The sequence below is a fragment of the Ptiloglossa arizonensis genome, chromosome 2, assembly GCF_051014685.1.
Source record: "Ptiloglossa arizonensis isolate GNS036 chromosome 2, iyPtiAriz1_principal, whole genome shotgun sequence".
In the NCBI taxonomy this organism is placed as follows: domain Eukaryota; kingdom Metazoa; phylum Arthropoda; class Insecta; order Hymenoptera; family Colletidae; genus Ptiloglossa; species Ptiloglossa arizonensis.
The window spans coordinates 19,685,659-19,712,173 of NC_135049.1; the positions used below are offsets into that span (position 1 = coordinate 19,685,659).

General features: G+C 38.4%; 1 protein-coding gene across 1 annotated transcript in view; it reads left to right on the forward strand.

The window, feature by feature from the left end:
• LOC143154846 (uncharacterized) overlaps positions 1 to 12,415 on the forward strand; it is a 155,551-nt gene extending 143,136 nt beyond the window's left edge. Inside the window, exons 4-6 of the mRNA XM_076326857.1 lie at positions 11,829 to 11,910; positions 12,126 to 12,182; positions 12,271 to 12,415. Of these exons, the coding sequence (XP_076182972.1) occupies positions 11,829 to 11,910; positions 12,126 to 12,182; positions 12,271 to 12,415 (284 nt within the window). The remainder of the gene's footprint in view (positions 1 to 11,828; positions 11,911 to 12,125; positions 12,183 to 12,270) is intronic.
• The last annotated feature ends 14,100 nt before the right edge of the window (positions 12,416 to 26,515 follow it).

The following is a 26,515-nucleotide window of genomic DNA, read 5'->3' on the forward strand; positions in this document are numbered from 1 at the left end:
ACTAGAATTATCGATAGATTTGTAATATTAAGGTTACGCGAATGAAAAATTTTCTACCAATCTTCGAACTCGAATACTCAATTTTCTGAATTTAACACCAGAATTATCGATAGATTTGTAATATTGACGTTACGCGAATGAAAAATTTACTACGAATTCTTGAACTCGAATACTCAATTTTCCAAATTTAAAACTAGAAGTATCGATAGATTTGTAATATTAAGGTTACGCGAATGAAAAATTTGCTTAGAACTTTTGAACTCTATTTTCCGAATTTATCACTAGAATTATCGATAGATTTGTAATATTAAGGTTACGCGAATGAAAAATTTGCTTCGAATTCTTGAATTCGAATACTCAATTTTCCGAATTTAACACTAGAATTATCGATAGATTTGTAATATTAATGTTACGTGAATGAAAAATTTGCTTCCAATTCTTGAACTCGAATACTCAATTTTCCGAATTTAAAACTAGAATTATCGACAGATTTTGTAATATTAAGGTATACCTTATATATACATATATATCTAAAAGAAAATCAATCGATGAGGAAAAAGAAGAATTTATATAATTGATCACATAATTATAAATGTAAATTTTATTATGAAAGCAGTTGAAATCAGTCATTTTGACTAGTTGGTAAATCTAGTGTTAATATCGACCGATTGAAAATTTGTCGTCATTCATTAAGCATTGTGCGATATTTTGTCAAATTTTCCAAACTTAATATTGTTTAATTGAGAATTTGTCTATTTCTTAAGCATTGCGCGATATTTTGTCAAGTTTTCCGAATTTAATATCGTTTAATTGACAATCTGTCGTTATTCTTTAAACATTATACGATATTTTGTCAAGTTTTCCGGATTTAAAATCGTTTAATTGAGAACCCGTCTTACTCTTTAATCGTTACGTAACGCAATGACAAATTTTCCAAATTGAATATCGCCCAATTCGAATTCGTTGCTATTCTTTAAGCATTACGTTATGTCAAATTTTCCAAATTAAATATAGTCCAAGTCAAAAATTTTTCATTATTCTTCAAGTGTTACCCGACATCTTTCCTCGAGGAAAATAAACACAAATTTTCGTTCAAATTATTACGCAAAGAATAGAAACAATCGTTACTCCGATAAAATATTGCACTTGCAATGTTTGCAATATCACTCTGCAGCGTTTCTAAGGACGTCAATGTTATTAAAAAATTTGCAAGCGTTGTAACTTAGAACTGGATCGTTCCATCCTCTTCGGGTAAAACATTTTACGTTACGCTATAGTACTCTACGATACACTATGACCATTTCTATCATTCACACGGATTTCATAAGCGCCACTATCTTCCGTATTAATTACTCCGACTCGTTGATAACATTTTTTTCCGATTCGTCGTTATCGTAATATTTATTCGCATCGAAGAAATCTCTTCCTTGAATTCTAACACCGAGAACATTGCTCGATTTTCTCGCGTGCTCATAAACGAGCAACAACTTCGAAAATCGAATCCTTCGTGTCCGAATAGAACTTTCGAGCAGCGAACAAACGATTGATTTAAACAATTAGATACCAAAGTCTACTATGCCCAACTTAAGAGGTAATCTACTCCAAATCGATTCTGCTACTATACTCTTAAATATCGTAGTCGTTATCATGATTATAACGAATGTTTCTTAATTTTTCTAAACACAGGTAGAATTGCATTCAGAAATTTCTCTTGGTGTAGAATATTTAAACAATTAGATACCAAAGTCTACTATGCCCAACTTAAGAGGCGACCTACTCCAAATAGATTCTGTTCCTATACTTTTAAATATTGTAGTTATTACAAGTACGTTGGTTTTTAATTTGTTTAAACATAGGTAGAATTGCATTCAGAAATTTCTGTTGGTGTAGGGTATTTAAACAATTAGATACCAAAGTCTACTATGCCCAACTTAAGAGGCGATCTACTCCAAATCGATTCTGCTTCTATACTTTTAAATATTCGTTAATTAATATAAAGTTCTATACTTTTAAATATTCGTTAATTAATATAAAGTTCTATACCTTTAAATATTCGTTAATTAATATAAAGTTCTATACTTTTAAATATTCGTTAATTAATATAAAGTTCTATACTTTTAAATATTCGTTAATTAATATAAAGTTCTATACGTTTAAATATTCGTTTAAATATAAATAGTCGTTGTAAGCACGTTGTTTTTCAATTTGTTTTTCAACATCGGTAGAATTGCATTCAGAAATTTCTCTCGGTGTAAGATATTCAAACAATTAAATACCAAAGTCTACTACGCCCAACTTAAGAAACGATCTACTCCAAATAGATTCTGTTCCTATACTTTTAAATATTGTACCCGTTACAAGCACGTTGTTTTTTCAATTTATCCGAATATTAAGTTCACGGTTGAATACCGTGACAAAAAAATCTCCTCGAACGAAAGATTTAACCGTTCACCGACACCTTTTGTATTTTTCGTTTCGCCGATCGGTCGACGTCGAAAATTGAATTTTTCACGTTTAATCGTCGTCGTACACATACAGGCGTAATTCTCTGGTATCGAATCGAAGCAGTTAATAAAGATATTCTATTATCGTGTCAATAATCGATCCGTGATCCCACACAGACGTAAAGCTCCCGGTGGCTCGGTAAACGGAACACTGTCGGCCTACGTCGCAGTATCGATTTCCGTGGCTCACGGCTCGTTAACTGATTAACAACCAGTATTATAATTCATATATCCGTTGAGACGGATGATGCAACGATTACGAAACCGGCAAGACTCTCTTGCGCGTTTCTAAGTACCGCCGGCGCGAAAAGATTCGCGCCAATCGAAAGGAACGATCGGCAGGGGGACTCGCGAGAAATGAACGGGCACCAAGTCCGGGAGAAATATCGGCGACTCGTTTTATTTTTAGTTTTTAATTTTCCTCCCTTCTCGATTATTTTTCTCTGTTTCTTTCTTTTTTTTTTTTCACGCAGAACCGGCACAGACGTCGCCAGTTCGGTTAGATCTCGTCGTGCATCTGTCCTCCTCGTTCGCGGTGGTCTTTTACACGGTTACTTTAACGCCACGAACTAACGACTTTCACTTAGCAAGAGACTTTACTTCCTGAACATGCAGACCAGTCGCTATTCCACCATCGAACTAGGAAAAGGTGAGACGACCGTTACATAAAAATTCATCCGACAGATCGTCGATCGCTCGACCGTTCGTTTCTTTCTTTTTTTTTCTTTTCGGTCAGTAGATTGCGTAAATTGAAATTCATGCGTATTTCAAGGACGGTTATGGCCTGCAGAAATCGGTACACCGTTCTGAGAGCTTGGCAGATTATTAATGGTACGGAAGGTGGTATTGGTATTTAATGGTAAACGGTGTGGCGTTCCTTAGGCGATCGGTATTACATTTTCGAGTTGCTTCGGATTAATGGAATTCGGGATATTAGAATACAATTTCACGAGTGTTTAATTAATTACTGTCAATTTCACTCGACGATGTTCCACGGAACCAGTTCGAGTAAATGTGCGATTTGTGTTTGAAATTTCATCGAACGATTTAAGCTTCTTGTAATTTCTTTTGGGCTTCGAAATGTGTATTTAACGATAGTGAACGAGCCGTTGTATCATTTGTATTAATTAGCTCTGATTCAACATTTTCTTATATTTCTTGCACTCTTGTCAGTACATTATTAACAATATTCTGTACAATATTTTTATTTTGATAAAGAGAGACCAATCGCGGTTTAGATTCTTCGCAAATAATATTATAATTACGTTCGGTTAATGATACTCCGTTACTCGAATACTCCGATAATGATATTCGAACACTCAAATATTCCAAATTTATTCGAGTAGCCAAATATTCGGAGTTCGTTTAAATACTCAAATATTTGAAGTTTATTCGTAGTACTCAAATACTCAGGTATTCGAAGTTTTCCATAGTATTCGAATATTCAAATATTCAAAATTACTCGTAGTACTCGACTATTCAAATATTCAAAATTTACTTGTAGTACCCGAACATTTAAATATTCGAAATTTACTAATAGTACTCAAACATTCAAATATTCGAAATTTACTCTTTGTACTCGAATATTCAAAAATTCAAAATTTACTCTTCGTACTCGACTATTCAAATATTCAAAATTTAGTACACGAACATTTAAATATTCGAAACTTACTCATAGTATTCAAACATTCAAATATTCGAAATTTACTCATAGTATTCAAACATTCAAATATTCGAAATTTACTCTTCGTATTCGAATATTCAAAAATTCAAAATTTACTCTTTGTACTCAAACATTCAAATATTCGAAATTTACTCTTTGTACTCAAACATTCAAATATTCGAAATTTACTCTTCGTACTCGCACATTCAAACATTCGAAATTTACTCATAGTATTCAAACATTCAAATATTCGAAATTTACTCTTCCTACTCAAACATTCAAAAATTCAAAATTTACTTTTCGCACTCGAACATTCAAATATTCGACATTCGTTCGCATACGAATACCGAAACTTAATTCACGATATTCCATTACTTCTAAAACATTCTAATATCGAACAGATGCTTCCTAGTAGACCGTTGGAAGTCTATCGAAACAAATTCGAAACGTACCGTCTCGTTTCGAAGTTCGCTCTTCGTTCAAAAATGATACCTACGAGTACTGTAATCATCGACAAAAGGTGATGCACCGTGTCGGCGCAGACCTATTTTGGTAGTGCGGCTCCGATCCTTTGTGTAATATTTCATACGCGCGCGATGATTCAAACGGAATAGAGTAGGCGTAGCTGTAGGAGTGGAAGCGAGAGCGTATTGTCTATCCGCTCGGAAGCGAACGAAATCGAGGGTGAAAACGTATCGGAAATTACACGGTCCCCGGTGTATCGGCCCCGCTTCCTTCGCTTTCCTTAATTTCGCGATTCAGAACGGGTCACGGGGAAAAGGATATCGCCGCTGGCGACGCCTACATTTCGTTCAAACGATCGTGTCATTTCACTTCCTGTTGCGTAACCCAATTAACCGCTTATTTAATACCGACCCCGTCCGACCGCAAAACCATGGTAATAGAAGCGCGCCGCGGAAGAATCGAGCTTGGAGTGGGGGAGAGAGAAAAAAAAAAAGAAAAAAAGGCGAAAGTAACGGCCCGCGACCGGGAAAGCCTCGTATTATCCGCACGAAACGATCGCGTCGTGCGAAAATTAGTTTCTATTAATGGCCGCGACATTTCTGGCGTAACAGCTGGGATCGAGCGATCGTTGACGTTTCGTTTGCCCGTGGAACTTGGAAAGAGCCCGAAACGTATCCGCGAGAGCTATTTAGAAATCGGAGTAACCGAGAGCTCTAAGCCTCTCGCCACTCAAATTTTCGAATGTGACCGAACGCATCGCTGGGAACAATTCAGAACAATTCGTTCTTTCAGACGGGTACGATAATAGTGACACTTTTGGAGTGGAATTTCGTTCGCGTACCGTGGATTATAGGAAAGAAATTATTTTTGATTTTAGAGTATTCGTGTAGAGGGGGGAGGGGGGAATTTTGTTTGCACATCGGTGGGAATATGTGGACGAATTTTTTTTTAGAATTTATGTAAGGCTTTTATGACACTTGGGGGATCGAACATGTTTTCGTTAATTGTGCATACAGATGCATTTGTGCGTACAGATGCATTTGTGCATACGTAAAAGAAATTAATGTACCAGTGGTAACGATAGGAATATTATATCGTGAGAGTCGATTGAATTGTGTTGTCCTAAAAGTTTCAATTTTCTAATCGTTAACCGTGTCTTCTTAATTTATAATTTACGAGAAACGAGATTCACGATAATGGAAAATCTCTGTAGGCAATTAACCGTTATTTGAAGGTACTTTGTTATTCGATAGTGGAACAATTTCAATTTTTGTTAACGGAATAAATTATTTTGGTGACAATTTCAATTTTTTCGTAATTGTAATATTTTTGCAACATTACAATTCGAAATTTTCCTAACGGTAGAATTTTCATTTCTGGTAACGGAACAATTGCAATTTCTTTGCAAGATTATAATTGCAAACTTTTGTAAGGGAACAATTTTAATTTTCGGTAAGGGCAACAATTGCGATTTCATTGCAACATTGTAATTGCAAACTTTCGTAACGGAAAGATTTAAATTTTTGGTAATGGTACAATTGCAATTCCTTTGCAAGATTATAATTGCAAACTTTCGTGAGGGAACAATTTTAATTTTCGGTAAGGGCTACAATTGCGATTTCATTGCAACATTGTAATTGCAAACTTTCGTAACAAAACAATTTTCATTTCTGGTAACGGTACAATTGCAATTTCTTTGTGAGATTATAATTGCAAACTTTCGTGAGGGAACAATTTTAATTTTTGGTAACGGAACAATTGCAATTTCATTGCAACATTGTAAATTGCAAGCTTTCGTAATAAAACAATTTTCATTTCTGGTAACGGAACAATCGCAATTCCTTAGCAAAGATTACAATTGCAAACTTTCGTAACAAAACAATGTTCATTTCCGGTAACCGAAGTGTAATATTCGTCCGACCGCGCATCTCAAAAATCCACGAATACCCCGGTAGCAATTTCGGTCCGGCTGGAGCGTTAAAATTGGCCGCCGCCTAGAGTCGATAATTCGCGAGCACACGGTACCACGGTGCCGTTGGTGTTCGTCGCGGAACAGTTTTGAGAGCCGCTGCTCGGGACAAATAAATTCCCGTCTACGTCATTAGGGTAGACCGAACGATCGGGAGCGAGCACGGATGGGCTTCCAAGGGGCCGAGGAGGGGAGAGCGGTGTTATTCAGCAGCCAGAAAACCCGATGGTTGGCAGTCGATAAGAGTGGCTGCCGACTCGGTGGCCCAACGTACGAAGGCAAGGCAGAAGGTCTCGAGCCGCGAGGTTGAGCCTCTCTCGCATAGGTCATTTCCTCGTGCATAACCCAATTAAACCGATTATTTAACGCTCTCTGGCCGCGCGCGCTCTTCCTCCCGTGGTCTTCGGGCAAACCGCCCTCCTCGGGACACCCCTCCCCTCCACCCTCCCTCTTTTACCCACGCCCCTCCCCCGCGCACACCGCGCGGACAGCTAGCCGCGAGATCACCTTCTCACCTACTTTCCCACCTACTTTCGGCGGTGCCAGCTTCGAAGGTGGCGATTCGACGGTAGCCCGCCGGTGGAGGGGAGGGGAGGAAAGGCCAGGGTGGACGAACCAAGTCGAAACAGATGCGAGCCAGCGATCCGGACGAACGGACGTACGCTCGAGACCTACTGGACGATGCGGGGCATCGCGCGTTACGCGGTGCAGCGAGGTAATATTAGAAAGGGGAGGGGGCTCGAACGGGACCGTACGGCCCAGGGCATTGTTGTCTCACGGGAACGGGGGAAAAAGCTTCGAATTCGCGACGCGTGACATCGGTTTTCCCCGCCCGAGGAAAGTGAGTATTCGAACGAAACTACCTACCGATTGAATTATACGTATTGTCGATGAATTGTACTTTCCCGTAAATAAAAGAGGTTAACAGGATGAAAAATTAGGTTTGTATCTATGTTTTTAGAAAATTAGGTACAGGAGAAGTTTATTCGAGCTTTTTGCGTGGAATTCTATGTGATAATTATTCGAAACTTTTTTTAACATTTCTACGGGTATAGAATAGATATCGCGAGAACTATTCAAGAGACTATGAGAAACTCGAATGCAATGTTTCATGGAAGTTTACTCGTTTGGAGGAAACTGTACGAATACGTTGAAACGAAATTCTTTTCTCGATAGTCGGAACGTGATTGGGGGTTCTTAAAACGCATTTTTATTAGCAAGTGTATGCATTCGCTATTGGTGTACATTCGGTGAAAGTGTACATCCACTTGATAATTCGTATTGCGCGGATGGGACGTCGCTACACTGCTTTCCACTCGAAAAGGACTAAGGTAAACAATGCCACGTGATTGCAAGAGAAAATTAAATCGATGGCAGAGCTTCCATTAAGAGCCTTCGGATATAACATAATAGAACGTGTACGTTACAATGGACAAACAGTTGCTTTATCTGTAATTTCTAAACGTTTACAAGTTCTATTTAATTAAGTAACGGTACACGAACAGTATTTCGGTGTTACACGTTGTATCGGTGTTGCGCAATCAAATATATCATACGACCGAATTGATTTATCGCTTTCGCGTGCATATGAGGTAAACTACTCAAAAAACTACTTTCTTGGGAAACTTATAAATTTATAAAATCGTGTCTCTATTAATACACTTTCACCGCTTCGGACAGTGGAAACGTACGTACATTCGTTAACGGCTTCGTGCATTTATTATAATCGTTACTATTTCGGGTTACGCTTTCGCTAAAATTCTCTTGGGTAATCTATACGTTCCTGTTCGGTTAACAATATTTAACGATCGCGAGAAATGTCAACAAGTATGTTTCTTCGTGGCCCTAATGACAGCTTATTTCGACGCCCGCTCGATACTTAGACTCGTACTCGCTGCACGATTGGGAATCGATACGTATCGGTACTAATGAGCGTGTCATTGGATCGGTCCCATCGCTAGCTCGGGACAGTGCTGCCCACAAATCTTACGGGGCCCGGGGCAACTACAGATTGCGGGGTTCGCTATTCTACTGTTTAAAAAATTTTTATTTTTCAAAAATTTATATTTTTCGACAGATCTTTCGTTGACACATCAAACTTGAATCTATTACAAGAATTATGTAATTTGGAAAGTAAATTGACAGAAAATTGTCTCAGATGGTACAATATAAAATAAGTATTTCTATTTTAACACAATTAAAAAGTTTTCTGATGTTGCCTCCCATAATCTATAATACTTAAAAATCTTATGTACAATACTTTAAAAATTTATATAGAAACTAAATTTCCAAGAATTTTCTTTTAAAAGTACATTAATAAAAAAATTAGATTCCGTGAGTGGTACAATTACACTTGTTAATTTTATTCTAGAAACTAACAAGTCCAGGGGCCCGGGGCAAGTGCCCTGTTTGCCCGGTGTTAAGGGCGGTACTGTCTCGGGGCCTCATCGACTGTCCTCGGGGCCCCATCTGTAGTGCCTGGGGGCTCGCTATTCTTATTCCAACACAATTAAAAACTTTCTAGACGTTCCCCGCTACAATATATATTCCACTTTAAAAATCTATATCGAATTTAAATTTTCAAGAATATTCTTCTAAAAGTACCTTAACAAAAAATTGTATTCCTCGAGTGTTACAATTACACTGGTTAATTTTTTCCCAGAAACAAACAAGTCCAGGTGCCCGGGGACAAGTGCCCCGTTCGCCCGATGCTAAGGGCGGTACTGTCTCGGGGCCTCATCAGCGGTCCCCGAGTCTCAATATTCTTATTCAAACACAATTACAAACTTTCTAGACATTATCCGCTACAATATATACCACACTTTAAAAATCCATATCGAAACTAAATTTCCAAGAATATTTTCCTAAAAGTAGCTTAACAAAAAAATTAGTTTCCTCGAGTGTTACAATTACACTGGTTAATTTTTTCCCAGAAACAAACAAGTCCAGGTGCCCGGGGACAAGTGCCCCGTTCGCCCGATGCTAAGGGCGGTACTGTCTTGGGGCCCCATCGGCGCGGCGGTCCCCGGCGCTGCAAGTCGGTCGCAGGGACAGTGGTAGCGGGCAGCAGCGTGCAGCCTATTAGTATTACGCAACCGGTGAAACTATCCCGGCAGCAGCGCGCTGGTTCGTTCCCCGGCGGCGGCCTATCGTTCTATCGCGTTCCGTCGATGGGCTGCGCGCGCTCGTGCACGCTTGGCGCGCTCGCGCTTTCGTGGCCAGAGCGGCTCGAAACCCCCACGGCTCTAGAGCGTAAGTTTATTGCCAAAGTTTTCGGACACAACGACCGCGGGTAACCCTGGACACGGGGAATAGGCCATTGCGCACTCGCGCTGCGAACCTTTCGACGTGTATGTACGAAACGACGTAATCTCGCCAGAGGTTACCCCCCTGCCCCCTTTTACGTCTCTTACGTGTCCTTCCAACGTTCCCGCACACCCTCCGTCCAACACCTCGACTTTTCTCTCTCGTTCTCTCGTTCTCGGGAGGACTTGATTTATCGGTCGACCCGTACTCGTACAAGGTAGCGATGGGAATGATACCGAATCAATACCATCGATAGTCGACGCTACGGTGAATTATAATCCGACGACGAGCGCGTAGGTAGCGATGGAACCGATCCGCCGGGAGTCGTTAATAACGATCGATTTTGCGGTGGTAGCGGAGGAATACCAACGGTATCTGGGGAATACTTGTTGACGGTTCTTGCGACGACTATACCGGCACGAACATCGAGTGTCGTCGAGGCTCCCGACCGTGTAGGTGATTTATAATAAATCTTTATCCGGCTAAGTAAGGTTAAGTTTAGAGATTGCGCCTACTCGCGATTATGGATGTTACACGAACGAAAGGAATGAGATTGAAATGATCGTTGGAGTATCATTTTATCGATTAAAGATCGCATACTTTCGAAACGGTGAATAATGTAATTATTTTTATTTGTCGCGTTGATTCGTTTTTCGTATATATTGTACAATTTACGAAATAAATTTGAACGAAATTGGTATTATAATCGATGAAAATTTAAATAGAAGGAATATTAAAGAATGAAAAATAATCGATCCGAGCTACGAAATTTACGATATACGAATCGCTTAAATTTTTCGACTCTCTCTTCTTGAAATGAAGAAATTAAACGCGAACCGCTTTTGTTCCTTCCGAAAGGTTACACGATCGAACAGAAAGTCACGGACATTGGCGAACATTCGTTTCTCATCGATAATTATAGCTCTCGGATAGTGAGCTTAACAAGCTTAACTAGTTTCCTGTTACCATATCGCGTTACATCGTACCGTGGAAAGGAAACCGAACGACTTCGAACAATGCTCGAGAAGAAAGTTCGGTTCTTTTCGTACGGTTTGGCCGCGTTTTCGATTTATTTCGCCCGGCTTTAACGGCCCTCGTCGAGTATTCGCGTGGAAAACGCGAATCGGTCAACGAAGATTTATTTTTCGTGAACGTTCGCTGCTGGGTAGTTTCACTAGTTGCGTAACCGCAATAGGTTGTCTACTAACTACCACTGCTACTGTCGCTGCGACCGACTTGCAATCGAGACAGTCGAGATCGCTGGAAGTTAATTCGAGAAAGTTCCAACCGGCCGTAAATCCCGAGTCGAAAAGAAAAGTAAACTCGTTGCACGGTGCTTTTCTTTATGTAACTAGTTACCGGTTATCGACGATGCCGCACGCATTCACGTTGCATTTTTATAACGAACCCTCGTTCAGGATCGACGAAGTATCGAAAATTCGATAACACGTTTCGCGAAACTCCGATTTTTACTATAAAGGGTAACATTCTTCGTGGAAATTTTTACGAGGAACGCTGCTTCGCTACGTTCAAGATTTCTTTTTCGTTAATTTCGGACTTTTGACGATTTTTAACGACGATCAACGATAATTCAGTATCGGCGGTTACGAAGAACTTTGGAAAAAGTTTCTTATACAGTTATATCGATTAACTGAATTTCTTCGCGTTGAATTATTATGTATGAGTTTTTATATTGGATAGAATGATTTTTGTACTGTTTTATTTACTTTGTTTGGATTCGTTTGATACGAATATCAATGTTCCTTGCTCGAATATTTTTAATTTCCTAAATTTGAAGTCAAACAGCTACCAAGTGATTATGATCTAACTCTGTATGAAGTAGTGACTTTTGAATGTGCTCGATTTTGTTCGAATCGTTGTGTTCTTTCTCTGATAATGCCATTCTCTCTTTCCATTTCAGGTGCACGATTCGCTATCGTGGTTAATCTTGAACCAGTGACCAGTTGCGGGCAAACGTTGGAACAACGTTGGGACAATAATATGTAGGTATTCAAATATTTGAATAACGATATTCTAATACTCAAATACTCGAATAACGATATTCAAATACTTGAATATTTGAATAAGGATATTCACATACTCAAATACTCGAATAACGATATTCAAATACTCAAATACTCGAATAACGATATTCAAATACTCAAATATTTGAATAACGATATTGAAATACTCAAATCCTCGAATAACGATATCCGAGTACTCAAATATCCGAGCAACGATATTCAAATAACGATATTCGGATACTCAAATACAGGTACAACTCTACGCAAATAACGATACTCGGATACTCAAATACTCGAACAACGATACTCAACTCGCTATCCTGATTAATCCCAATCCAGTGACCAGTCGCGCGCAAACGTTGGACACAAAGTTTCGATCTTGCAAAACGACTGGGAAAAGAAAACTGGTGTTGAGGATACGTGCAAGGATGCCGACCGATCGATTTTCTCGAGCGTTCTTCGTGCATCCACGATCGACAGGTAACCGATAGTTTCACTAGTTGCATAACGAACAGCCGCGCCACACGTTGTCAAACGAACAGGAGCGTGTTGCAATGCAACGAGAACTTCCCATACCATCGTGGCTTAAGCGTCCAAACGAGGCGAAGCGTTTCATTTCTCCGAGAATCTCGGCGTATCTGCCGCGTAAACGAGCACTTTAACGTTTATCGACAACTTCCGAACAACTGTTCACCCGCCATACCTCTTTTTTTTTTTCACAATTTTCACCGAGCAAGCTTCCACCAACGGCGAGACGCACGGTTTCCGGATTCGTGCTCGTCGAAGAAAGACTCTCTTCGCAACGAGACATCGATATTGTACAGCCACCGTAAAAGAGGTTAGAGTCTTTAAATTTCAACGAATATAATCCAAACGAGTTTAGTTTACTTCGAAGGTGTTTACAGGTACGTTTAGAACTTTAATTTAGGTCCTATTTGGTATACAAAAGTGGGATTGTGTATATCAAGAGATGTACAAAGAACTAAACTGTATGGTAGGAATTTGAGATTCAGGAATTGATTATAATTAACAACTGTTTTGTTCAAAGAGACTGAATGTATGGATACTTTTCTATTCCGGTAGTAATACTCGAATAATCATATTGGAATACGTATTCAAATATTCGAATAATGATAGTTCAATATTTGTAATTGGAAAAATTATATTTGGATAGTCAAATATTCGAATAATGGTAGAATATTCATAATTGGAACATTGGATGTTCGGGTAGTCCAATATTCAATCGAGAATGATCGAACGTTCATAATTGGAACAATGATATTTAGGATATCAAACGTTCGAATAACGATATTCGAATACTCAAGTATTCGAATAATGGTGTTCGAATACTCAAATACTCGAATAACGATATCCAAATACTCAAATACTCGAATAACGATATTCAAATACTAGACGATATTCGAGTACTCAAATATTCGAGCAATGATACGCAGATAATGATATTCGAATACTCGAATACTCGAATAACGATATTCAAATACTTAAATACTCGAATAACGATATCCAAATATTCATATGCTCGAATAACGATATTCAAATACTAGACGATATTCGAGTACTCAAATATTCGAGCAACGATACGCAGATAATGATATTCGAATACTCGAATACTCGAATAACGATATTCAAATACTTAAATACTCGAATAACGATATCCAAATATTCATATGCTCGAATAACGATATTCAAATACTAAACGATATTCGAGTACTCAAATATTCGAGCAACGATACACAGATAATGATATTCGAATACTCGAATACTCGAATAACGATATTCAAATACTTAAATACTCGAATAACTCAAATACTCGAACGGTTCTAGATACTTCGGTATACTCGTTACTCGACATTCGAATCCTCGAACCTAGCGTCACATTTATAAAAGAATTCGAGTTCTCATCCCCGGGTCCGAGGTGATCCGATTCCTTCTCTTCCCGCGACGTGACTTCATTGTACTTGGAACCAAGATGGCCGCCGGCCAGTGGACAAAGAATCTTGGCTGCTCGTACGGCGACGTATCACCGCGAAGGGTACGTGCAATAACAGGCACACGGTGTACGGTACGTGTCCTTTACAGTTGAGAACCGCCGTAACGCAGCCGGCAACGGAACGTTATCTCGAACGAAGTGCATTGCTTACGAAAACGCGTGTACGCGGTTAACGAATGCAGAAGTGCATTGCAAGCGGTGGCGACTGCAGCAGGCTTAGCTCGTACGCCGGCTGATAGGGTTGCGCAAACGTCATCGAAAAGTTCATGATACAAAGTCACGTTACGAAAACGGCGAATGACGCGAGCGCCTCGTTTATACATCGACAAGCGCGAGCGAGAGGAACGACGAGGGAGTGCATCGGTGAATGTTAATGCCAATTCGAACACGGCTGTAATAATAATACCGGCGCTGTGGTGCTCGCGTGCCCCGCGCTCACGCACATAATACTCGCCTTTCGGTTATAGCATTCGTCGTTGACGATTTTTCATATCGTCGCGGGGATCGTGTTGCATTTACACGGACAATTTACAAAACGATCGAACGGAGAGAGAACGGTACAAGTTTAAAATTAATCCCTTTTTCGATAATCTTGGAGCTGTGCATTCAATCCAGAGAAGTGGAGACTATGCGTACGCACAACGATGGGAGAACGGTACAAGTATAAAATTAATCTTTTTTTAATAATCTTGGAGCTGTGCATTAAATCCAGAGAAGTAGAGGGTATGTGTACGCACGATGGGAGAACGGTACAAGTATAAAATTAATCTTTTTTTAATAATCTTGGAACTGTGCATAAAATGCAGAGAAGTAGAGGTGTACAATTTATAGATATACACGTTGCAAATGAAATACTCTATGTGCATCTCTATGCTTTACCAATCGTGTTCGATTAATCTCGAGAGTATTATGTATATAAAATACAGAGGACACTTTGGGACGGAGAACAGTGCTAAAGAAGTATTCCTAGGGGTGTACTCTATGTTTTTTTTGGAAATTTTCGAATAATCTCGAGACTACAGTATGTGTGAAATGCATAGAAGTACGTTACTTATGGTTCTTTGATAGTGTTTTTGATATGTTTAAGTAAGTTTTCGATAGATTCCTTTATTTTTGACAATTTTGATCCTAAGAAATATGGAATATTAATCGCGTAAGTTCTTTGTAGAATTAATATTTCTTTTCATCGATCTAATTCGATTCAACAGTTATTTAATAGTAATTCCGTGAGAATTTTTCGAACGTTTCTCGGAAGATTGCAACAGTCGTGAAATACGTAACAGAGTGCAATTTGTTTAAACGTTTCGACTTTAGATACGGGCGAAAATTTGAGTCGAAAGTATAAAAAAGAAGGAGTGTCTCTTGCGAAACATCCTTCGCGGAAATTTATCTGAATACGTGGTTGAAGGGAATTAGAACACTGCATTCTTGACCGAGAAAAAAAATCGCCAAGGATTCTCTTTTGCACGCAGAGGATGCTCCATCACAAAAGAACACTTTTTCATGTTGCACTGTGCATCGACGGTGAAATATCCAAGCAACGAAAAGGTTAACAAAAATTAAATCGGGCTGAGATCTGTTATACACGCTTCAAGATTCTTTTGTGAAAAAGTTTCACGTTAATTCGTTACATTCGTTCGAATTGTACTTTGTTATTAATGTTTCTCGCTAGACGAACTTTCCACAAGTACGATTCCCTTCTCGACGCTCATTTACGCTCAAAGTAAACATTTTCGAAAGTTCGACGACAATGTCAGAACGAAACTGTCACCTACAGGACGAAAGCGACACAAGTATCGTAATCGTGATTGTTACAATTGTTCTTCTCGTTCTTCGTCGCGATAGATAAGACGCGTGAATGAACGTCTCGTGGTTCATCGGTTACGCGTATTCGAGGTTTCTTTAAATTCCGGAAAATGCGAAATGCACTTTTTACGTGCAACCTCTAACCCAGATTTCGTTTTATCTCTCGCATTTCGTGAACGTGGCGTGCTTGAAAAATATCCAACGGCGATAAGAAATCCGTCTGTTATTAGCCGGTAACTAAAATTTCACGAAAGTTCTGCCCGTGATTACCGAAACGCAACGTGTCGAGAGTGTTGCCGCATTATCGGAGCAACGTTTATTCTTGCCGTTATCTTGTGCGACCATATTTCACATGCAAAGTACGAGTAATAAGATAATGATGTCAAGAATGGAACGAAAGTAATATTCATATTTGACACCCTTTTTTTCTTTTCGTTAGAGTGCATTACGAAGTATCGTTTGGTCGATTTTATTTAATTTTTGCGAGAAAATCGCAAATCGTGGTTGAGCGATATTTCAGTTGTCAATTTTCGTTTATTGAAAACGTTTTATTATCGTTAGAAAAATTTTCATTTTCTAATCTATTTAACAGGTGTAACTGGATAATAAAATATGAATTAGATTTAAATTTTCGTGTTGTCACAACCGAGTGAGATCATTCGAAAGCTTGTTTATCGTTGGTGACTTTGAATAACAATTTGTTCTTTGAAAAAAGCAGTATCTTTAATACTATCAGTATCTTTGATACTTATATATTTCTTTGGAATAGGAATCAAGTTTTGTGCATTTGTTCAACGTTCTGGAACTGTCTAGATAATAACTGTTGTAAGTTTGTAATATATTAGTAATTTTTAATTTACATGCACATTAAAACTATTCCATTGTGAAAATTTAGACTCGGTTTCGATCAAATTTTTACACTACGAACTTTTTAAGATTATATCGAACAGTAGCTTTGGCAGAGGTATATTAACAAAATTCTTAAGAACGAGACATTCTCTAGATTTAATAAAGTGGAGTCAGAAAAGCGCTCGAACGATAATATCCGGTCCGTTTTGCTTCCGGCGAAATCGTAATATTCTAAATACGTGTAAAATTATCTTCGAATAGACTTAGGAAAATGAATGAGCGTAAGTGGATACTAACGATTACAAGAGGATCGTTAAAACACACTATATAGAAAATAAATTGATCATTATAGGTTATTGGCTGTTAAAAATCGATTAATTTCGCGTGTAACTTTTTCTTCGTTCAAATATTGCAAACTTGAAAAATCCTGGACTCCAGTTCGCCTGATTAAATATTTTTTTTCCAACTAAATAATTAGTAATGAATTAATTCCTAGACCCTAAACTTTGCTTTGTCTCCCACTGGTACGTTAAAAAAAATTTTCGAAATATTTTTTTAAAATGCATATTGAATTTATATACGTATTTTCAATTTCTCTATCGGTTAATTTCTGAATCGTCGTTCGATCATTATATCGTTGTCGAATTCGTTTCTGTATCGTTATTGTATTAAATATACTATCTTCGAGTTACTGCTAGTTCATTTCCAGTTCGATAACCAATCACTGTATGGTTATCAGTTCGTTTCTATATTGACCACCGAATCTTCCCTATTCCGTTTCAATATCAATAACATTGTACAATCATTCGGTCACCGAATCACCATGCAATTCGCGCATAGCCTATATATTTCGAATTATCGATCGTTACTAAATAAAATCCATTTTCGAAACTATCGTGCACATCTATTTGCATTTTACGGATTAAGCGCCACCTTTAACCAATTTATCGGGACAAAATTTGTCGAAATAGAATTCTTTTTAAAATTTGGCACAACTATTTCTTTCATCAATGATTAACTTTGTATTTTTTATCCTTACTGTAATTTGTAAATCAATTTGTGTCGCGTTTGGCTCAACTTCGTTAAAAAAAAATACAATATACACTATGTGGACTTCAGTGTTGACACATCGGAATTCTTCTCAGGTGCCAACTATACATTTTTATACAATATTGAAAAAGAAAATTATCCTGCATTGTCGAGAAGAGTTCCCACGTTCCAAGTGATAATTGTTAATTAAACTGGTCCTTTGTTCCTGTTCTGATCGTTTAGGATATTAATCGGTGTAAAAAAAGAAAAAAAAAAGAAATGCAACTTTTGGGTTATTTAAAAAAGAAAGATACAAATTTTGGGTTACTCAAACGTGTAAAAACAACTTTAACGATATCCAAAAGAACGATAACAACTTCCACATGAATCGAAGAAGAAAAATAACGTTCACTCTATTCGAAACGAAGAAAAAGAACAATACAATCGTTCGCAGGAATTGTTTTCAAATTCCAATCGTGCGAAAACGATCACGTTCCCTTTACAACGATCTCCGTTCTTGTAACGCGACTTGTGCCAGGACCAGTCTCACTCCCTTCTCTCTTCATAATCCCTTTGAAAACAACTTCATCGGGTGTTCCGCGCTAAAATCACTCCCTCGGAAGCGATAAAACTCCCAAGGCCCGTTAATAAACAAACCCACGGGCGAAACTCGAAACTCAAAGACGCGAAACCGAAAAATAGAGAACGTGCGCGCGCACGTGCCTTCCCCAAAGAGTGAAAGAGAGAAAGAGAGAAAGAGAGAAAGAGAGAAAGACAGAAAGAGTGAAAGAGAGATAGATATATAGATATATAGATAGATAGATAGAGAGAGAGAGGAGTGCACGGAAGTTTCTCGTTTTTCCTTGATGGACGGGAAAGAAAAACCAGCGCGCCACCCTTTGATCTTCTCACTGCCTAAATGACGATAATGCAACGGCCGAGAATCCATTATCGTTCCCGAGGGGCTGCGTTTTTCGCGCAGCAGCTCGCCGCGTAAATTTCTGCCAGGCATCGTCCGCTCGCCGGTTCTAAGCGGCAGCGAGCGATTCACCTCGCGTGGCCTAAATAAACAACCGAGAATACATCGACCCACGAGCTAGCCGAGCACTCACGGGACTCGACGCCGACTTTGCACTGTTTATACGACGGCTAGATTCGATGCCGCTAGGATCGGTCGCCGTGGCGAGACCGGAAGCGACGCCGTCGACCCGCTGGGAACCGATTACGCCTTCCGACAACGCTGGAACGAGTCTCCGCGTACGATATACGCCACTGGAACAGAGCTTCTCGGTGTCTTTGACCATACCACCGGTCTCTCCGTCGAAACTCGCGCGATATTTTTCGATTAGGGACCATCTTTCGATATTTCGACTCCATTTTGTCCAATTGGTCTTTAAAAGGAAACTGGAGGACGGTCCTTCGAAGGTTTTAGATTTATCGAGGTTCGAAGTTAGGTACTTTGGAGGGTTCTGTTCTCGTCTGGAATGATTTATGAAAGGTAGATTATTGTGGAAATGGATTTAGTTTTATTTTATTTATTATTTGAGTATGGTGTCTTTTGGTATGTGAGAGTAATTGATGCATTTGGATTTGGGAGGATCTTTTGGTATTTCGACTCCATTTGGTCCAATTGGTCTTTAAAAGGAAACTGGAGGACGGTTCTTGGAAGGTTTTGGCAGTGATGGTTTTAGATTTATCGAGGTTCGAAGTTTGGTACTTTGGAGGGTTCTTTTCTCGGCTGGAATGATTTATGAAAGATAGATTATTATTGTGGATTTAGTTTTATTTTATTTATGATTTGAGTATAGTGTCTTTTGGTATGTGAGAGTAATTGATGCATTTGGATTTGGGAGGATTTTTTGGTATTTTGACTCCATTTTGTCCAAATGGTCTTTAAAAGGGTCCTTGAAAAGTTTTGGCAGTGATGGTTTTAAATTTATCGAGGTTCGAAGTTAGGTACTTTGGAGGGTTCTTTTCTCGGCTGGAATGATTTATGAAAGATAGATTATTATTGTGGATTTAGTTTTATTTTATTTATGATTTGAGTATGGTGTCTTTTGTTATGTGAGAGTAATTGATACTTTTGGATTTGGGACGATCTATTGGTATTTTGACTCCATTTTGTCTAAATGGTCTTTTGGAGGGAACTCAGTTTTCAGAGAATTTTGGCAGTAATGGTTCTAAACTTATCGATGCCTGAAGGTAATTATTTATTTAAAGATATGAATACAAATTTATTTGTTTTTCTGTATAAGGAGGACATAAATGTCGCGGAGTACTTTAGAGTACTTTTTTCTTTTCTGAATTATTTATGGAAGGCAAATATTATTATTATAAAAATATATTTATTCTCTTATTATTTGAGATTACATTAAATACTGAGAATGGTAAAATGACTAAAATGTTTAAAACATTATTTTATTGGGGTGTAGAAACTGTAGGGGTATATTTATCTTGCATAAAAATTGTTGAATTTAATAACATTATTATGCAATCGTACTTCTAAAATAGTTGTACCAGCTGTCGACCTAAAAGTCGTTACTTTTTTAAATTTTCATTTATCAGGAAACTGTAATCTTCTTGAACGGTGCGCGTTTCAATTTGGATAATAAATCATCAGTGATTTATATAAATGAATCTCTCTCAAGATAACCATATTCAGTTTTCAAGTGAAATTTTAAATGAAAATTCTACCTACAACTACAAAGGTGGAATTTTAACCAAAAATTTAGTACGTTTTTCAATGAAAATTTCATACTCATAATTTCAGCGACGAATTTTCGAATAAATATTCCACGTGTAACATCAAAAATTGAACGTTAAATAAAAACTATGTCTATGACTTCAGAAGTGTCCTTGTAAATAAACTTTCCACCGATAACGTCAAAATGCAGATTTGAAGCGAAGGACACTCGTTAGCTTGCAACGAAAAGCGATAAAATATGAATTTTTCAACGAATCCTCCGCTAATATAAAAATTTACATTTTTCATTCTAACTTCGTGAAAACATTCCAAATCGATCGACGAAGTTGTCCCGACAAAAATGAGTCCAAACACGACCACCTTCGGACAACTTTCACTCACCCGCTACTGACAATTTTTCAAAAAATGACTCAAAAGTCGTATAACTAAAAGTAGTCCGAATATAGTCGTGTTTGGACTCATTTTCATCGGGAAAACCTTGCCAACTCGTTTACAACACTCTCACCGAGGTACAATGATAAATACAAAAATTGATCATTTTCACGTATAACTTCTAACAAGTTTAACGCACGAATCCACGAGTCTTATACCATAAAGAACCCGTATAATTCACGTCATCTATCCATAAAAAAAATAATTTTACACAAATTGGAGTTTCCAGTACTACGAAAACAATCGTGCCACGCTTTGAGAAACTCTGCCCCATAGAGGTCTCTTAGCCGGTGTTTCTTACGTTTGCTGTTTAATTTTTCCCACCTACTCGCCAGCTCGTTAGCGGCGCGGACACGTCTAGCCGCGATAATCCCAAAATAGAGCGTGGAACACGCCTCGTTCAATTGTCGTCGTCACGACGATACAAGTACACCTACGTTCTCCCGAGCGGACCCTGAAAAAAACCCGCGATCCAATCGCGACTTCGGCCCTGAAAGGTCGACGTAGTCGCGTTCCGGGAAATTGAGCCGATAAATACACGAATCGTTCGAGTCCCCTCTAGCGTTACGTAAAGGTGGCCCTACACTCGCGACTCCCGGTTGGCCCGAAGCGCTCGCGCTATCGCGCGGCCATTTTTCCACCTAGTTCTTGGAGTATCAGCGGATTTTTAAGCGACCTACTTCTCGTTATCGCCTTAAAGTCTTAACAGGCTACGCAGACGACCGCCCGGCAACTTGGCGTCCCGCGAATCATTTATACCCCCGCGCGTCGATGCGTCTTCGCGCCTTGTCATTGAAACTGTTCAAGATCTAGTGCAGAACGTTATCGCGAGACTATCAAGCGCTATGTCTAAGCTGTGCGCGCGATCATTGGGATAGAATGAATAGTAGACACTGGTAAGGCTATGGTCCTCGATTAAAGTAAGAATTTTTGATATTAGAATTTAACTTGCGTCTTCATGTCTTGTCATTGATAGTGTTCAAGATCTAGTGCAGAACGTTATCATAAGACTATCAAGCGCTATGTCTACGCTATTAGCGTGATCATTGGGATAGAATAAATGGTAGACACTGGTTAGGCTATGGTCCTCGATTAAAGTAACAATTTTTGTAATAGTACGTAATAGTGTATAGTTAGTTTGTAGTCCTGTATCGATTAGGTTGTGACTATAAAAAGTTCTGCACTGATTAGTTTGTGACCTCAAGAAATTCTGTACCGATTACGATTCTAAATTAAAATAGTAATTTTTGGAGATAGTAAGCAACTACTTGTACAGTTGAAAAGAGTCATTGGTAGTAGTCGTTCTAGGAAGTACTGTAGAAACTGATTAGGTCATGATCTTAAACTGAAACAATTTTTGGGAATAGTATTAGAGTATGTACCGTTATCCTATATCCTAAATGGAAATAGTAATTTTGAGATTAGCAAGTAACAATGTATACAAAGCGACAATGTTAGCTCATGGTCCTAACACGTCTTGTAGAAACTGGTTAGTTTATAGTCTGAAGATGTCCCGTAGAGACTGATTAGGTTATGGACCTAAGTAGTTCCGAGAAACTACAGTGAGCAGGAATTTCCGAAAGTTGCCTTCCCCGATCGATATTGACTGGTATAGTAGAAGCTCGCCTCCGAGATCAGCGAGTTAGCCTTTGTTGGGACGAATTATCTTCTCCGAAATAAATAATAAATAATTTTCTCCATAGATTTAAAGTGTTACTGACCTACGACGGAGCTACGGAACATTTTATTCGAATAAAAGGCGACGAACGAAACCAACGTATAGCGATTCACTCGCGACGTTTATTCGATTGGACATTGATATTTTTACTCTCAAAATTTTTAAAGGTGCACCTCTGGTAAAAATACTAGAGTAACTAAACAAAATGCACATTTTGCAGAAATACTAAAATAACTAGAAATTCATTTTCTACTAGACAGAATTTTGTAGAAATACTACAACAACTGGAAATTCATTTTCTACTAGACAAAGTCTTTTGTAGAAATAATAGAATAATCAGAAATTTATTTTCTCGTAAACGAAGTCTTTTGTAGAAATAATAGAATAATCAGAAATTTATTTTCTCGTACACGAAGTCTGCTGTGAATGTACCGAAATATTTGGAAATTCATTTTCTCCCTCGGATTTCTTGCTCGATGATAAAGAATAATAAACAATTCATACTCGAGCCTTAAGTGACTCGTAGAACCAGTATTAGTCCCACTTTCGTGCACTTCGTAGACGTTGAAAGGCACAGGAAGAGGGAAATAGGATGGAGTCGGTTGCCAGGAGGCAAATTCTGGCTTCGCTTCTACATGTTATTATTGTTTCCGCTACGCGATAGTAATACACTTGCGAACCGTTCTCTCGGACACGAGTGTATCTGTTTGCTGCATCCTGAGCTCATAAATCGTCGCGTTCGAGATTCCTGTATAATGCGCGATTTTGGAAACGCTAAACTCGTAGAGCGTGCAGCTTATGAGACGTTCGGAATCGAAGATCGATGTAGTATGAAACGGCGAGAGATTTCACTGTACGGTATCGTGGATAAATCCATGTAAATCGCGTTTCGTTCCATTCTGTGTTCTCACAGCCTTCCAATTCCAAATTCCACGCGATTTTAATATCCTTACGGAGGATTGGAACAACACTTTTATAGGGTATGGAAAGAATTTTCTTTTTTAATTCTATTACGAAATCGTATCTTCTAAATCCGAGACAGACATTTTATCCGAATTGTAAACGTACGTGTAGAAATTTTTTTCGATGATTCCATTTAAGTATTATTGAACGAACAACGGATTAAAGTTTCTTTTTATCTTTTATTCGTTTATTTCGATAGAAAATTTGCTCATTTATATTTTAAACCTGACGATGGAATGTAATTGTTTACACGAGGAAAGAAATTTTTCTTGCGATTTTTTAAACAGATTTTATTTGTATTTTTACCACAAAAATAAGTTCATCCGATTTATGTGTACTGATTGTACACTTTTCTTTATTCACTGGTAAATTTACATTGTACAGACAGGGTGATTCGACAAAAATATCGAAGAATTTTGAGGAATATAGTACTCGTAAAAATAGACGAAAAATGTCCAATTAACGTAGTTATCCAAATCCAGTTTGACGGATATGTAGCCAATTAAATTTTATTCCTGAATGGCAATTAAATGCAAACCAGGGCACGTCGTGCTATACAGATTAGCACGGAACGTTTACTTGTGTTTCAATACAATTCTAATCCTCGTACATTCATAAATATTTCTTGCACCGATCGAGATGAAAATTATTTTTATTTTCACAAAACATGCTTGCATCTGAATTACGATTCTATCTAAAAGATAGAATCTTCTATCTGGATTGATTATTTTTATAATTATCAGCACGAGTAAAGAATGCATAATGACGTGTAAATAATCTACAAACGTATTCCCTATCTTTTCACGTTACTTGTCAGTCGTCCATCATCACAATTAAAGATAAGAAATATTTAAAAAATTGTGAACAATAATAAGTAGAATTCGAATCGTAGAACGAAACAATACTTTCCTAAATTCTTAACTCTACTTAATTCAGGAAAATTTAGAATTTAGAGAATACATAGTCTCTCAGAAACTAGGGTTACAATTAAGGGGTATTTCGTTAAAATTAACACGTCTCTCGTTTGTGAACTATTGGACATAATTTATTAAAATCGTCATCTCAAAATTTGTCGATACCATCCAAATCCATTCGATCTATCATCACTTGTTTTTTAGGGGACACGTTAAATAAAAAATGTACGACCAATAATGTACAATTGAACTCGAGAACAGTATCCATAAAAATTCCAACGACGCGTAGAACCAGACTCGCGCGAGGAAGTCGTAAAAAATTGCAGTAAAAGTATTCGTGGCGTCAAGAAAATCCGAGGTGATCGTTTAAACGATATTGTGCGAATAATGCCATCAAACACCCTTCAACTTGCATTTTATTTCGTTTCAATACAAAAATCTACCAATACAAACCAGTACAAACCATTACAAACCATTACAAACCAATACAAACCAATACAAACTAGTCCAAACAAATACAAACTAATTAAACTTCGACGAGTCTCAAACACCTCTTCGCGTTGCTCTTTCATTAATTCGTCATCTCCGATAAAATTTCCCCCATTCATCACCAGGACACCACTCGGTATCGAAAACACCATGGCCACGCATCGAGCTCGAAGACCCCCGTGAAAGAATTCAAGGTCAACGATTCGAGGAGAAGATATCCAACGTTAAACGCTCGACACGGATCCGCGAATGTTTCCGTATCACGAGTCTCGCTAATCGTTCGATACGCGATTCCTTTTTTTTTCTCTTTCTCTCTCTCTCTCTCTCTCTCTCTCTCTCTCTCTCTCTCCCTTTCCCTCTCCCTCTCCAGCCTCCTCTCCCTCTCCCTCTCCCGGCGCTCCTGGGGCCCCGGAGGCCGCGATAGGAAAGAGTAAAGTGCAACTTGACTCTGACCTACAGTCAACAAGTAGCAACTACGCGAGGAATTCTTATTCTCTGCGTTCCTTAACGAAATCACGGATAGACAGAGAGACGGACAGAGACAGAGGTATAGAGCGTCAGCGACGCGTCCGTAACCGACCTCGGTCAACGTGTGTGTACGTCGAGGCCATCGCGAGCGAGACTCCGCTTCTAGAACCGGGACTCCTATTTGCTAGGTGAACGTTTTTTCCCTCTCGTTTCTCGAGATTCAAGGATTCCAAACACCACTTGACCCAGATCTTCGTTAAACTTCGACCGCGCGCGACGTAAACAGACCGGTAGCTGGCTAGTCTCGCGCCGTGCCGCGTCAAATAAGGAGAATGTCGCGAGACTTGGCCAGAACACGCGTGGAATCTCACGGTGTTCCAGGAACAATCGGATCTTGCACGAATCGGGACCCCACAGTGTCGTTTCCGAGGAAAGATGCATCCCCCGTGGCTCCACCATTGCTCGAGGATAGGATGTCCGGTTGAAGCAACGCTTGAATCACTGATCTCGCGACATCGTGGTAAAGATTGAGAGTAGCGAGATATATGCTTTTAAACGGGGTATATTAACGAGCAATTCGTTAGGCAATTCTTGGTAAAAAGAAAAAGAAAATTTATTCACGGTAATAATTGTGACAGTGAATAGAACGGAACACTGGTGCGTAATTTGGAACCGAATTATTATGTTCCTTTGAATAATCTCGATTGGAATTAACTATTGTACCATTTTGTACGAATTTGAGTCTTTGAGCGGGATATATTATGCGTTTCTAATGTAGTAAACAAAATTGTAATATTGTAGTTAGTGTATAATTTGGGTATATTTTAGATAATAATTTTTACAATTTAGAAAATTTCCAGCTCTCGATTTAGCGAGTACTAGGAGTGGATTTTTCAAGTAATTATTCAACGATAAAGTCTATCGAAAAATATAATCGACTGAGAGTAACAATTGATCGGTATTCTACGGTTGTTTCTTTTCTTAATTTTTTCTAAGGTAGGAGTGGATTTTTCAAGTAATTATTCAACGATAAAGTCTATCGAAAAATATAATCGACTGAGGGTAACAATTGATCGGTATTCTACGGTTGTTTCTTTTCTTAATTTTTTCTTAGGTAGGAGTAGATTTTTCAAGTAATTATTCAACGATAAAGTCTATCGAAAAATATAATCAGCTGAGGGTAATAGTCGATCGGTATTCTACTGTTGTTTCTTTTCTTAATTTTTTCTTAGGTAAGTTTT